The 15,933-nt window shown below is 36.9% G+C and overlaps 1 protein-coding gene across 2 annotated transcripts in view; it reads right to left on the reverse strand.

Moving 5' to 3' along the window:
* LOC447794 (aristaless-like homeobox protein) overlaps positions 1 to 14,361 on the reverse strand; it is a 53,445-nt gene extending 39,084 nt beyond the window's left edge. For both annotated transcript variants that reach the window (XM_041616020.1, XM_041616019.1), the window contains exon 1: positions 14,157 to 14,361. In XM_041616020.1, the coding sequence (XP_041471954.1) occupies positions 14,157 to 14,346 (190 nt within the window). In that variant the 5' untranslated portion in view covers positions 14,347 to 14,361. The remainder of the gene's footprint in view (positions 1 to 14,156) is intronic.
* Positions 14,362 to 15,933: the final 1,572 nt, after the last annotated feature.

Consider the following 15,933-nt stretch of genomic DNA (forward strand, 5'->3'; position numbering starts at 1 on the left):
AAGGGATAACAGGGGATGAGATGGGAAAGGCGAAAGGGCTTGGGGAGGGGTAGAGGGGGATTCATTCATTGCCATTTATACTTTATCTGAATCGCATCCTTTTCAATGTATAGCATTCTTAATGCATTTTACTATGTTTTTACTATGTAATTTATTGTGCCAGCACCAGTTTGTAAACATTAATTTTTCCAGCTCCTGCTGTTTTTCCACGTGCGATTGTTAAAATGTTTGATTATCGATAAAGACCATTTTTTAATTGAATTGAACTGAATTGATGTGCACATAATCAATCCAGACTACAGAAATAACTCGGAGAAGAGAAATATAGCTATATTTCGAAACAGTAAGAAACGGAGAAAGAAAGATAGATAGATAAATAGATCGAGAGATAGATAGATTGATAGATAGATACACACAGAGAGAGAGGGAGGGGGGGGGGCAAGGGGGTATAGGGCTAGGGTCATAATCTTCCTAATTTGTACACGGTTCTGAAGAAGGCTTTGTTAAAGCGAGAGATAAACTTTCAAAAAGAACATAAAAGAGATGGAGGAGGGGGGGGAAAAGGGAGGAGAAGGATGAGGAGGCTCATACAGAAATGACTGAAGATGAGAGAAAGGAAAAGACCGGTAAAATGCGGGAAGACAAGAATAAATGATTGTTTCAGTGAATGAAGACAATGAGCATTCGCATAAGAGCCCCTTATGCAGAAATATAAAGTAGCGATTACCTTATTTCTGCAATTACAATATCTTGAAACTTACTTTCGATAGTTAGTAATTTGTTGTGTTTCTCACAATTTTCTTCATTTTTTTATAAGTTGAAGATTATGAAAAAAATGATGGCCATTTGCCCTTTTCCCCAACGAGTCTCGCGTGCAAGATTAAAACATTTGATAGATGAAGAGAGGAAGTGAACGAGTAATGTTCGCTCTTGTTTTTCTGTTTATGTTTTGCGTTCGGTTATTTTTCTCTTCTTCTTTATCGCGTTTCGCCATCGGTGCGCTATTGCCTGCTATGGCCGGAAGTTCGCAAGGGAGTTTGGGATTGATGACGTCAAAGTCAGTGGGGAGGGGGGTCTGGAGACGATAAAAAGTTTTCGAAAAGTAGAAAGTCAAACGAAAAAACGGGACAACATCCGCTCGCGGTCGTGCTAAATACCCTTTGTTTGAAGGTTCTTTTTTAAGCAATGTACCTGACGAGAAATTAAGAGAGTTTGGAAACAAAAGAAAAGAACGAAAATATGCGCCTCATGTGATCACTAGATAACCTTGCGTCTTTTCTCTTTGATTAGGACGTGTACGTTAATGAATAAAGTCACACGAACAATTGCGGCAATAATAATCAATTATTTTATTAGAGACCGCATGACCTTCCAGAACAGGTTGCCACTAAACCCGGGTCGTGCCTCCTAAAAACCACCCTCCCTGCACTTTTTACACCCATGACGAGGTGGCGAAAGCAAAATAATATTCCCAATATAATGATTTTGTCAGACATTTTCAGCGTGTCATTAAGACTTTCTTCCCTCTAGTCCCATAGATCCATTTACCCGTTGGTATCAGAACAAAGGATATTGAGCGCGCCTAAGCACGGATTGATAATGGTTGGTGGCGGATGGGGGGGGGGGGGGCTTAGTGATGTAAATAGCAGAAAAATATCTGAAAGTGTGATGAAGTGGTGATAGAAATTTCTCAGGTCTATTAGGGTCAAGGAGTGGTTTTACGCCAATTGATTTAATTACAGAGTGACAAATTACACATTATCGCTATTCCAAAAACCAGATTAGAATTATTGGTTAACATATTCCGATTCTTTTGAAGATCTCACTTTGTTATTTGAAACTGGTATCAACAGGTGAGATAGAGTTGAAGACACCAATCTGAAAGTATCACATTGTCAAGTTTATGTGAATTACTTTGAGGTTTCGATCAATATTGGAGCCATTATTTGAAAATACTGCCGTCTTCTTAACAATTGGTTCTTTTAATCATGTTAATTGTCCTTTTAATTTCTTGTTCAATTGAATAATCATATTATATTACTACAAAATGCTGTAAACATGATGGATTATGATTTCAAGAGATCAATCTAAATAACTCGAATATCTCTATAAAAATAAAGAATCGTTCGTCAATTTTGTGTCAGGATTACTATTAGTGCTTCTGTGTTAAAACGAAGATGGGAAGGGAAAGTTTAACTGATTTACTTTATTTAAATAGGAACAAAATATACAATATTGATGTAGGATAATGATCGCAAAGTATAGCAAGAAATCGACACAAAAATCGCTTTGCATATTTCAGGTAAACATTGACGGTATTTCGAAGATAAAAGGTAGAATTTTATTTAATTAAAAGATAATTAACAATTCATAAAGCTCTCAACTTCAAGGTGGTTCTTGAAGAGTTATGTCATCACTTGTTATGTTTATGTCGAACATGAAAAAGGATGAGAACTTAAAAGAAGATATTAAGAATCGGACAATATATTTGTATTTTTGATTATCAGAAAAGTGGAAGTCGCGCTTTCGCGTAAAACGCTGAGGTATTAATCTATTAAAACGTGTTCTGGCTTTCGCAGAATACCGGCAAAGAGCACACGGTCGCGCTAATTCATGTAATTGCCGATGACGTCATAATAATCAAGCACATTAAAATGTTTGTTAAAGACATTGGCGGATGATGCTTGATTCCATGTGTAATGCGTATACAAATATGCATGTGATAATCGTATCTTTCGTGGAACATTAATAGGCATACATGGGATGACAAAGTGTTTTGTTCTCGGGTATGGGGGCTGTTTGGGAGCCTCGAATCCCAGATATGTACTTCCGGGGCACACGTGGCGTCCCAGCTGGCTCAACATCCGCTAGACATTCACATAAGAATATTATATTGAAAGTTGCGATATTTCATGTAAAATTGAGCGTAAGCTTTTACAAAACACATGTAGAGTCGAACCATAATATCATGAATATGACTGTTCCGACACATGTGTATGTTTGTTTCATTCAAATAAACATATAAAAAAAACATACAAAAGAAAAGCGGACGATGTCTTAGTAGTCAAAACGTGAACAGTAAGGGCCTAATAGAATATTGCAGGGCTTTTTATTCGGAACACCTCGACAACCTCTTTTCCTGTTTTTTTTCTATCGAATGTTATCTTTGACAGCGCATAATTTGTATAATGTTACTTATGTAAGTATGCATATTTTAGCTCTTGGCTGCTAATCATATATCGATTTCCAATAAAAAAAAACATAACTTCGATTGAAGTCTTCTACCACTATGATATCCAACCTCCATTTAATTGTTCTATCTCATCTCCATCTCATATTCATCTTTCAATATTTCATACCATCCCTCTATCCGCCCTATAGCCCTAAAACATCATGAACATTGCCATTTTAGGGTTGGCTGCACTTTCCTAGTACAATGCAATACCTCTTCGATGCCTCACCATACTAAACAGTCAACACCCCCCCTCCCGCCTTCAAACAATATTCTCCATTTCGAGGACTGCAATATTAATCATATTTTGCTCCATTTTCTTCTCACTATTTCTACATCCACTCCTCTATGTCTCTCTTTCCCATCCGAGCTCTCTCTTCTTTTTTCATGAAGACCGTGAACTGGTAGGGTACTATGCCGAGTTTGGTCCACTAATTACTAAAACATTCCTCCGCTGCAGCAAGTTGTTGAAAAAATGGGCCAAAACCACCGTATGCAAACCTTCAGCCGTGCGAGGCAGGAACATCGACAAATTTCTACGAGACACTGCCGAAGCATGCCGACGACAGGCCGACAACTGACCGAGTAATCGCCGATTCAATAACGTTCACCAAAATAAAGCAGTGGTCCGCCGAGATATTACCATATATTTTTATTTGATTTTATTAACTTTCATAACACATAAAAATAGTTCAGTAAATGGAGGGTGCTTCTGTATAGCTAATTGCATGAAAGCACTGAGAAATCACATTTTACCCGGACACTAAACATGCTAAAACATTCTCTGGAATTTGAATGATATATCGTTAGGATTACGCCTTTAAATATTTTCAATATACATTCGTTTTAGCTGTTCTTCAAGATTATCATCATACTTTTGTTTTGGTAACACGGATACACCAACTGCGATGCATTGATACTGTATGATTTTTACTTGTTTAAAAGCCATATTATCATGATTATGTACTTGACTGTGTTTTTAAAATGTTTTTTTTAAAGAATTAACATGAATAAGAAAAAAAACCGAACGACAATAGGTAGTCGTAAAAACATTTCTTCAATGAAAAGATTCGAAATAGCTTCGTCAAAAATCTTCTTCGGTTTACCAAAGATAGTGGTATAAAATATGGCATTTAATGTTATTTAAACCATGTAAACATGGAGAGGAAATCATCACCACTGTGAAAATGATGAAAAATATAACTATCCTTTCCGCCGGGGGCGTAATAACTTATCATGTGGATCAAAATAGTAGTATTCATTCATAATTTAGAACATTATTTTGCATCTTTGTAAAGTGCTGAGGCAGTGAACGTGGAGAGCGCTATATTATCATGACCAATATTTTATTGCATTGTTTATCAAGCTTAATACTGTTTTATCGCCCTATTGATATGAAGGCTCGATATATTTTTATGTTGGTTGCAAAGCCGTATGCCATGTACGTGGTGAAAGTGTTAATTCGGAAAGTTTGTCACTACCGGCAAAGGTGGAAACGCAGTAAACATGGTGAACACATGAAGTGATATCTTTGACGAGTATAGGTAGCACATTCGAGGGAAGTGGACATTGGGATTTTCGGCCTACTTTCATGATAAATATTAAAGATAACACACAACAAGATAAACGTGAGGGAGGGATAGAAAGAGAGTCAGACGGGTGCATGCGAGAGGAACAGGGAGCAAGAAAGAGAGAGAAGGGGGGGGGGGGAGGTGAATAAGAACTAGATTCTAGCCGGCGATAACACGTTCTGATTTCTAATTCATATTTTGATATTTTCAACCACGTGTTGTTGTTTTTTATGATGGAAAAAAGGAAAAAAATCTAAGCATGAGCCTTGTGAATTTTCATTGAGAAAGAATCATTACTGATGTCTTAAATTCATAATTAAGACGTCACACATTATTGATACCCCTTAAACGGGGCTGGTGGACCATCAAGTAATTAATATGCCCCAATTGACTAGATTTGGTATGCATTCAACGCTTAAAAGTCCCGTTCCCCTTGCCCCAACCGAGCACCTAGATTTCTATCACCATTTTCATTCCATTTTTTATTTCATTGTCAAGCATTTTGTAAACATTCAATAGATTAAAAACACCGACTCCGCCCCTCGCGCCAACCTGGCCTCTAATTATTCTACCGTTATTGTAGAGCACTTTCTATGGATTCAATAGTTTAAAAGCCCCCGACAACGCGCCCCTGCCTCCACGTGGCCATGGTGGCACATCATTATCCAACCCCCATTGTCGAGCACTTTCTATAACTTCAATGGCTATAAAGCCCCGACTCCGCCCCTTTAATTCGCCGACCAAGCCCGCGAGTGGTCTGCCATCACTGGCAAGCCATTTCAAAAGAATCAATAGATGAAACGCCCCGATAAAACGCCCCTCTTGTTACCCGAACCCGGAACCTGCTGGTAAACAATAGGTAGGCCTATCTTGAAAAAGCAAACGCCAAGACCTGATCAATAATTACCCTGTAGCACTTATTGGTGAAAAAAGTAAAATCCTTCATTATTGTCAAATAATATTGTAAATATACATCATTTGATGCACAAAAATGTAGAATAGAAATAGATAAGATACCTGGGTATGTACCGATGATTTCTACAAACACCTAATGGGTCAGTTACTGCCCATAGTAATGCATTACTGCCCCCTTTTCTCTCTCTTTCAAATCATCATTTGAAAAGGTAACCATCTTTGTTTTCAACTTCATGTCATTAAAAAAATAAAATCAGAGCAGTTCTAACCATAGAGGGCATGCTTTAGAATGAGGTTTAAACACGAAGGGCTGTGGCCGAGTGGTCAAACACTTATTTGAAATATTCTTAGAATGTTCTACAGACTACTTTGACAACATAATAAATAGTAGTATCATCAATGTGGAACAAAATAATGTTTACACAACCTTTGGACATAGCCAATAGGCCCTATAGAAAACTCAGAGTAAATGTTTTTGACTTGCAAAAAATCTATCAAACTTAACTAATTGTTTACAATATGAACTGTACAGTTGATTGCATATATCATGCTGAGGGTACAGAGCAAGCACCAATTTGGTGGCAACCAAACAAAACGGTAAATATAGCGCTTTAAATAATCTTGATATGAAAAGAAAATCAAACGCACCTGAAAAAGGGTGCTCTGAAGACCCCCCAGAACAGGTACAGGTGTGCCCCTTCACTAATTACCCCTCCCCTATTATCAAGCATTTTCTATAGATTCTATGGATAAAGGGCCCCGACTTCGCTCCTTACGCACCGCTCGAACCAAGGACCTACCGGAGAAATAATGGGCGAGGGGACATAATCTCTGACCCTCGCGCGCGTCTTTTCAGACGAGTAATGGGGCTCGCCTTAACCCCTCTATTGTACGATGTAGATTCCTGACTAATTAAGTGTACTCTTTGTTTCCCATTTCCTGTCCTTTCAAGAAGGCAGCCCAACACTTAACCCCTAACACGCGAAAGAGAACGTAGCTCTTTATACCCGATGGTCCATACTTTGGACATAGGGTGATTTCAAGTCCGGTATTGGTGTTGGAAGCACATTTGGATTGTGTTTGTTAGCTCCAAAACCTATTCTGAGTTTACTACACAAATCATACAAATCACGTTACAGACAGCTCAACACCCTAGTGAGTTACTCTTCAAGACCAACTTCATTTTATGTTTGGTGCTATCATAAAGATTGACCTAACGCCAACACCAAGAGGTCAACACCAAACTTGAAATCACCTAGTGCTCTAAGTATATGGTAGAACATCTTTTCGCTAATTTAGAATGAAAATATAATAGAAGCTCCAATAAACTTCTTGCAGATACAGAATATAAAAAGAAGGCAAATGACATGATGCTTGTCATATTATATCAATCATCGTTTTGGTTAAAATATCTAATTGATCCTTGACAATTAGGATTTTCTTGTTGTAGCGATGAACAAGCGACCATAAAAAACTAAATATAGTTGTCATGGAATAATTCCATAGCAACTATATTCGTTTCTTTTAGGGTATATCGTTATTGATTGAAGATATAAAACCGACAGATGAAATATGGGACACGAGAACTGCATTTGTGCGATATATTCATTTCATTTCAATTTACATGTATTAGGAAAATTTTGTTAAATCATTTTAAAAACTATGCAAATCGAAAACACCTCGTAAAATATATAGGAACAAAATCCTTGACCTCTGTGTGGAGATGTATCTCAGAAAGTATTAAAAAAAAACATCTAATCGTCTCTTGTATCATGCTAATTGCTCAGATGCACTTTAAGAGGTTCACACAAAGACTGGAAAAGCAAGCAAAAATGCATCCGTCATTAAAATACATCACTGTAAACAATACAAACTTAAAAACAAAATAAATGATAGCAGTATGATAGTTTAAGAGAGATCAATAATCTACGGCTTAATCAAAATAGAGATATCTAATTAACTCGTTCAAATAATTCAATTAAAGTAGAAATAAAGCAACTAAGGGGTAAAATTGCGGTGGAAAATGATGATGGGGGAAAAAGTGCGCTCGCGTAGCGAACCGTTACTAAATGAATGTCGGCTGATCTAAAGATGAGGAACGAAAAAGAAGCTATAACGCAGACGATCGGGTTTTTTGTGGATGTGGATGCAATCTTGGCAGGGAAAAACCAGGGCATCTGGCGAAACAAGTATTTCCGAAAAGACAAACTTCTATTCTTGTTAAGAGACATATAGAAGACAGAGAGATGGGAAAGAACAGGATGCCAGGCGGGGGAGGGGGGGGGGGTGCAGTTCTGAAAGAGTTAAACATTCTAATCTATTTCACAATCAAGAAAGGGAATATTCCAAAATATATGAAAGAAAAATAAATATTAATCATGTTAACAAAATGACTGCAAATTAAAACTACAATCATGCTGGTTGTCTTGATTTTTTTTTGTAAAATGGACACTTGTACCTTCCTTGTTTCTATAAATGCATTTGTTTGTTTTAAGTATATTTTGTAATTGAGGGTTTCCTAATATTTGTATTGCCGTTAAAATGTATTGATGGGAACTATAATCAGAGGGAAAAAATCTTGCAATTTTTAAAGGACAAATCCACCCACAAAAGAATTGATCTGAATAAAAAGAGAACGTTCAGTTAAGTCATTGTAAGTTGGTCTTTAATGTCAAATTGGTAAAATGGAAAAATTGTATAATTCAAACAATAAAAAAAAAGAAATACTGAGTGAGGGACATCATCGACTCTCTCATTTGCATGTCACCTAGTTGTGCATATAACTGTTTTGTGCAAAATAAGCGAAAACTTAAAATGTCTTAACTTTCTTATTTTACATCGGATTCTGATCAAATTTTCAGCATTATTCTAGTTTGATTTTTCTCTATTTATTCAAATTAACATTTTTTGAGGTGGACTCGACGCTTAACAACTATGGTGTAAGATGCACTTTCTTCTATAAGTGGAAAAAAAATCATCCTTAAGAATGAAATGCAGAACGGTTGGAGACGGAACAACAATTTCGGTGAGCGAGGACACAGTCACAAGATAAACTGTTCGTATAAGAAATATAAAAAGTGGTGAATGAAAGAGAACACATTAATATGATGAACGAAAAATTGCATTTGCAACTGAATGGACAAGTGAACATCATTGATTGACTGATTGATCATTGATCGATCATTGATTCAATCTCATGCTATGATGCTAAAAAGATGAGAGCAAGACACCGGATATTATGCTTGAAGTCGGAGATCAAGAGGCACTCACTTACACTCTAAAAACAAGTTAACCCATTATTAGCAAAAATGGGAACATGCATAATTTGGGGGTAAATAGATACCAAATATTTTGTAAATTTTACGCAACGTTGCGTTGAAATTCATCCTTAAACCATGCATTTTACCCAATATGTGGGAAGACCGGTTCGTAGTTACTTCATGGACAATTTTGGTCACTTGACCTTTCATTTCTTCCATTATCATGATTATGATAGGCAGATTTCAAAGCAAGATATTACGTAAGCTTGCCTTACATAGCAGGATGAATAAATTGAATAGACCAGGTGACTAGAATAGCACACCAATGAACACTTTATGAAGGTATTTGTTGCATTCCTACTTTGAATGCATATCATAGCATGTTGCATAATGTACTTGCAAACAGTGAAATACCAGTCGTTCGTGGACGCATTGTTGTATTTTGTGGATATAAACATGATAAATGAAAACGACAATTCAAAGGAATATATGAATAATCAAGACATCAAAGTTGGTGCTTGTTTCATTAGATTTTAAACCACCATGTCACTTTAGTACAAATGACCTTCCTCTGATCATGAGTAGAATCTTTTGATCATGCCCAGAAAGGAACTGCGACCTGGCTTAATACCCAGCAAACATGACTGTTACTTTTCTACCCAATATTGGGAAAATATTTACTCAGTGTTTTTAAGAGTGAATCCATCCTGACCACTGTTATCTTGGTGTATGATACTCATGGCAAGGTAATACCCCGTTACCAAAGAGAAACGTGATGACACCGCCTAAAGGCGCTCCGGATCGCATCTTTTGAGTCTACCGCGGCGCTCCGCCAAGAGTCATAAAGATGCATTTTGGGTGGATAAAAAAACACTATCATCACACCATCGCCCTTCTCGCGCTTGCCGGGGAAGATTCATACGCCTTTTCACACCAACAACATTTTTGCACATGTTATCGTCCCTGCGTTTTGCATCATAATGCAATATTAGAGTTTTTTATGTGCATGGCGCAAAGCTTTCATGTTGCGCATTAATGTTATGCATGTGCGGAATATGAGAAGATGTGTGTGAGTTTGGAAAATGTGCGTTAACCCTGTTTTGAGGTGATGATGGTGATGCGATGGTGGCGATTGTGATGGAGGTAACAGTCTTGAGAGAGGCAATGTATTTTTGGCAATGTTGATGCAGTGCTGGTGTTGCTAATGGCCATGATGTTGTTGGTCATGCTGTTGGTGGTAGGGGTGTTGCAGCTGTTGCCGATAATGGTGATGATGGTAGTGGTAGATGATGATTGTGATGACGACAATGATGATGGTGTTGATGATGATGGAGATGATTATGATGATGGTGGTGGTGGTGATGATGATGGTGTTGATGATGGTGGAGATGATGATTATGATGTTGGTGATGATGATGGTGATGATGATGGTGTTGATGATGATGGAGATTATGATTATGATGATGATGGTGGTGGTGGTGATGATAATGGTGATGATGATGATGGTGGTGGTGATGATGATGATGGTGGTGGTGATGATGATGATGGTGATGATGATGATAATGATGACGATATTGATGATGTTTGTGATGATGATGGTATGATGATGATATTTATGACGGTGATAATGATGATGGTGATGATAATAATGATGATGGTGCTGGTGATGGTTGTGACGATACAGGTGGAGGTATTAGTAAAGATGAAATAATTGCGTTGATTGAGCATGGGATTCGAACCCCAAACCTTGAAAACTATGAACATTACCACATTAAGCTCATAACCATTAACCATTTTCTCAGTGTGATCTAAAAAAATGCTCAATATACTCAGTGTCATATCTATTGCGATAAAACGAAAAAATGATGGCGTACACGTGGACAGCGATTGTAAATATATCACATCATATCGCATCTAATCATGATAATTCAAACTGACTGCTTGGTAAAAAATGAGTCGAAACGACCTTGTAAATTCGGTGATCACATGACCTCAAAATGACCTTCCAATTTGTTGGATCCATCATCGGCGAAGTCTTCCCCCTTTTTCGAGAGGGCCAGGAAAAAAATAAAGAAAGAAACTAAGTGCCCCTCTAATGACTTCTGACAAAGACGAGCATTTGTTCGACAAGTTTCTGCACCCGTTGGGAGGGCATGGTATTGTCATCTTGGGCGAAACTTTCGCCTTTTTGTTGGGAATTTGACGACGTTTTGCCCCCCTTTCCATCATCTTCTTCCGAGGTTTGTAAGAACGTGAGGTATTGTTGTGCCCTCAAAGTGAACCCTCAAGTATAGAGGAAAGTGTGAAAATCTAGTTTTGAGCATGAAATGGAGACGATGGGGGGGGGGGGGTGAGGTGGAATGCTCTGCTATAGAATAGTGAAAAAGAGGGGTGGGGGTATACGGTAATGAAGCCCGAAACGAAATGGAATGGGACAGGGTGGCCGCGATGGGGGGGGGGGGGGGGTAGATATAACTACTGTATGTGCTATGAGTTAATAAAGGAGAAGAAGTAAAAACAGGAAATAAATAAATGACTAAATTAGTTCAAGCTCAATTCATTTATTTCCAATTAAAAATTACAATATAGAAATTCATGGAAATACATAATTGAGCAAATGTGAACCATATTTATGTTCATGTATTACAAAAGTCTTCCACATAAAAAATGCGTGTATACAATAAGTTAACAATTTAAACAACAGAGTAAGTAGGGAAATTATAAAAAAATACCAAAATATAGTTTGTCTAGTTAACCTCCCCTAAAATAAATGAATAAATAAATAAAATAAATACATAAATACATAAATACATAGATAAATAAATAAATAAATAAATAAATAAATGAATAAATAAATAAATGAAGAAGTAAAGAATGAATAAAGAAAAAAAATAATTAAGAAAGAAAGACAGAAATAATAAGAAGAAGCAGGTTATCATAACCAAGGTATACGAACCGATAAGTGATAACGAGAATTAAATGAATTGGTCGTTAAAAATCAGGGGAATAATTACCAGTGATTATGAGTGACTGATGTGGTTACGACGGTCCTGTCCACAAAATGGACTAAATTGCCATACACCGTCAAATCAATTAAATATAATCGCATCATGGACAGAGATTAATGTCTTCTTTTTAAAGTTTTTTTTAGGTAAATCAACGAATTCAAACACGATATACGTGACTGACACGATCGAATAGTACGCAAGAACACACAGTGAATAATAAACCATAAACAACAATAAAACAACATATACAACGAGTCGATGTTTTAAAAAAATGAAATACAGAGAAAAATGATTGTGTACAATGAAACAAGTTGTTTTAAAAAATGGACAAATAAAATAAAAATGAATAAACAGACATAATAATGGATAAATAAACAAATAAATCTATACCATTGATAAATTTATGATCTTCACTTTTAATCTGTTGTTTGCTTATCTGCTTGTTGCTTATATAAATGTATTGCATATACAATAACATATAGATATATATCTATCTCTTTTTTTTCATTCGGTAGACTTATTATTAATTTTGTAATGGGGCAACGCTGCGCAGATGTTACTCGCGTAACATTCCTGCACATCGTCCATTCGTTATCAACGCTCTCGTCAATCACCGTAGCTTTGGCGCGCTTTCTCCATCGCGGAACCATCGAACAAAACATGACGTAGGCATCACCCCCCCCCCCATCATCATCTTCTCTCTACCGTCTGCTGATTTGCGTGTGTAGGATGTGTTGAAATACAAGCAGATGTCATGTTATGATGCGGTAAATTTATTTGAGAGATGGAAAGCGGTTGAATGAATACAGAGAAGTTTGTTATGATACTTGCAGAGTTAGGCAAACTAATCTATACGTTTTCCGTATTGGTCGAGTGTAAGACACAAGATGGCGCCTTCTTCTCATTAAATTATTTTGCTTTTATATTTCAAAAGCCTAGATATTTCAGATCAAAACACATTTAATTGTTTCATTAAGTAAATTTGATTATGATAGATATTGTATTCAGAACTGTTCTGTAACCATTCATGAAATCGAATTTCCTTTATTTCCCAACAAATAAATTATTCCATATTGAAATAAGATTTATATCATAACTATTATTTGTCTACTTTTTTATTCATTTTTATTTATCTATTTGTTTAACCATATATGTATTTATTTATTTATCTATCGTCATCATCGTCGTTATCATCATCACCATCGTTGTCGTCATCTTTATCATTCAAAGACATAATTACTATATTCTTTATGTATCAATATTGCTTGCATGCTTGAGAAAACATGTAATGCCAAAATAAAATGCATTTTCCCCTTCAAATCGCAAACTCAACAAAATCAATAGCAAAGCGTTATTCAGAAAGAGATAAGGGACTCACAATGATAAATAAAATTGCTAATTTTCAGACACAAAAAGTGGGCATGCAGGGAAAATGATGTAAATCGGTAAACGAGCCATGCTGCAAAACATAACAGTCTGATCCAAACAAAAACAGAATGGATAGTAGAAAGGAAAACAGACAACCATATTTGCCGCTTTTCCAGTTAACGTGATAATGTGATTGGGTCAAAAAGTTAAAATGCGTGTTGATGTTTTTGACACCCCATACGTGGTGATCCTCTCATACACCTCAAATGTTCTCTTCATTCGTGATTTGGAGTTGTAATACGCCCTGAATGTTACAAATACTACAAGGGGAAATAATGAATTTGAAAAGAAAATTCACATCCCTGCATATCAACAAATATTCGATAAAGGAGACAGCTGTCTTAAAATGGAAATCGAATGAAACAGAGAAGTAAAATATTTGAACCTTGCAAAACTAAAGATGATTCCTGAATTTGATCTTCAAAATAAAATCAGATTACAAGACCTACCCACAAATAACAGACAAAAACAATGATAGCATCAACTCCCTAAAAAGAACAAAGAATGAATGGAATATCGTTAATCTGAATACAGAAAAACTTATAAATTATAATATTTTTTTTTGGGGGGGATTTAAAAGTTGCTTTAGGAACTATCAAAGAGAGATAAACGCGAGATGTTACAAAGATAAAAATTGAGGTTTAGTAAGTTTGAAAATACGCCAAGAATGAACAAACTTTAGACCAATAAAAATCAATAGATTGCTCCGAACATTTATGGGGTCAAAACGTGTTGAACTCACTCGAACCGCGCAGTTTTATCTCTGCCTCCAAATGCTCCAAGTTGGGATATAGACTTACATAACTCCGGCATTTGTAACAAATACGAGTGACCTCTAAAATGCATGAAACTGGAACACGTTTTGCCGCCAAATATGGGTTCGAGAGGAAGGAGCCCAAATAAATTCGTCCGTAGAAAATAATAAACCACATCCTGGTAAAAGAAATATCGACGCAGAGAGGCAAGATTTTGTTTTCAACGGGGCAACCAAGAACAAAAGATGGGGGAGGAAGGGGCTGTGTAACCTGTAAGAGAGGGGGTAAATGACCATCCCCAAAGGACAAGTAATGTAGAGACTTAGGTGTGCTATCATGCACCCCTCGCATGATAAGAAACATTGGTTTTGGGAGAGAGCTAGGGGTAATGACCATATATCCAAATGACCAGAGTGTATTTGATTTAGGGGTGCCATTTTGCACCCCTCACATCCAGACATACCGTTAATAATATTAATGCTATACAATTATGCATGATAAGAATAATTTGGAAGAAAGGGGGGTAATGGCCAGAGTGAAGAATCTTAAGCATGTGTAGGGGTACCATCTTGCACCCATCGCATAAAGACATACATTAATTATGTTAATGCTATGATATGAAACCAGCTAGAAGGGGGCAATAACCGTGTCCAAAGGACCAGTGTGTATAAACGTTATTACCATGATTACAGGTGAGGGACGTAATGAGTCGAAAAACACTTTACTTATATAGAAATTACACATCTAAGACAATCACCATGGAAATATTTAGGACGAGAATAGAGTGATTACTGAATATGCGAATGTCACTGCGAAAATCACATCGGGGCCCGAAGCTATCTGATCATCTAATCACAGGGACGATTCTTACAACTTATCATACACAATAGTCAGTGCAATCAAACGTACAAATCGGCCTCTGATGTAAGTTTCTCCATTAAGACAGGGTGCGCGCACTCCTGGTGTGTGTTTCATAAAGCTGTTCGTAAGATAAGAATGACTTTACGCACGACTGCCAACCCTTTCTCATGCCAAGTGATGTATCCTTCTGTAAATGAGTTCGATCCTAAGATCATGTTCCAGTCGTGCGTAAAGTTGTTCGTAACATTGCGAACAGCTTTATGAAATACCCATCAGGACCCTATTACATAACACGTAGCAATTGATCATGGAGCAGATTTCACAATAATTGATCACACAATAATCAATGCAATCGATCATAGAAATAAGAATAATAAGAAATAGAATAATAATACGATCAATCGCTAAGCTTCGTGTGACGGGGTCCAGGTCACCGCCCTTTGGGTGATAGGAAGACGACTTGAAGGGTAATCCTCGGAAACAAAACAAATCTTGAGCTTTAAGGTCGACGAACCCTGTGTACTATTTCGCCCCAAATAAGGATGACTAAGTCAACCGATTTTCAGCAATAATCAGCTACGTCGATCGCTAGGTGTCGAAGTAAAGCCAAGTGGTTGAAGCACTTTCCTGGAAATGGAAAGGATGTTTTTATCCCCGACATAGCACCTATTTCCTTTGACAACCTTCGTTTACTACTAAGTACCTGGGCAATAAGAATGAATGGTGACGAAAAATGCTGTTTTTTAAATACGGTCAAGTGGTTGCTTTTACTAAAAAAATGAAAAGGATGTTTTCATCCCCGACATATCACCTAGTTCCTTTGACAAGCATGTACCTTAGGTTGCTGCTTCGAACCTCTGACAATGAAGACTGTATGGTGACGAAAAACGCTGTTTCGAAAAA

The sequence above is a fragment of the Lytechinus variegatus genome, chromosome 9 (genome assembly GCF_018143015.1).
Source record: "Lytechinus variegatus isolate NC3 chromosome 9, Lvar_3.0, whole genome shotgun sequence".
NCBI lineage: Eukaryota > Metazoa > Echinodermata > Echinoidea > Temnopleuroida > Toxopneustidae > Lytechinus > Lytechinus variegatus.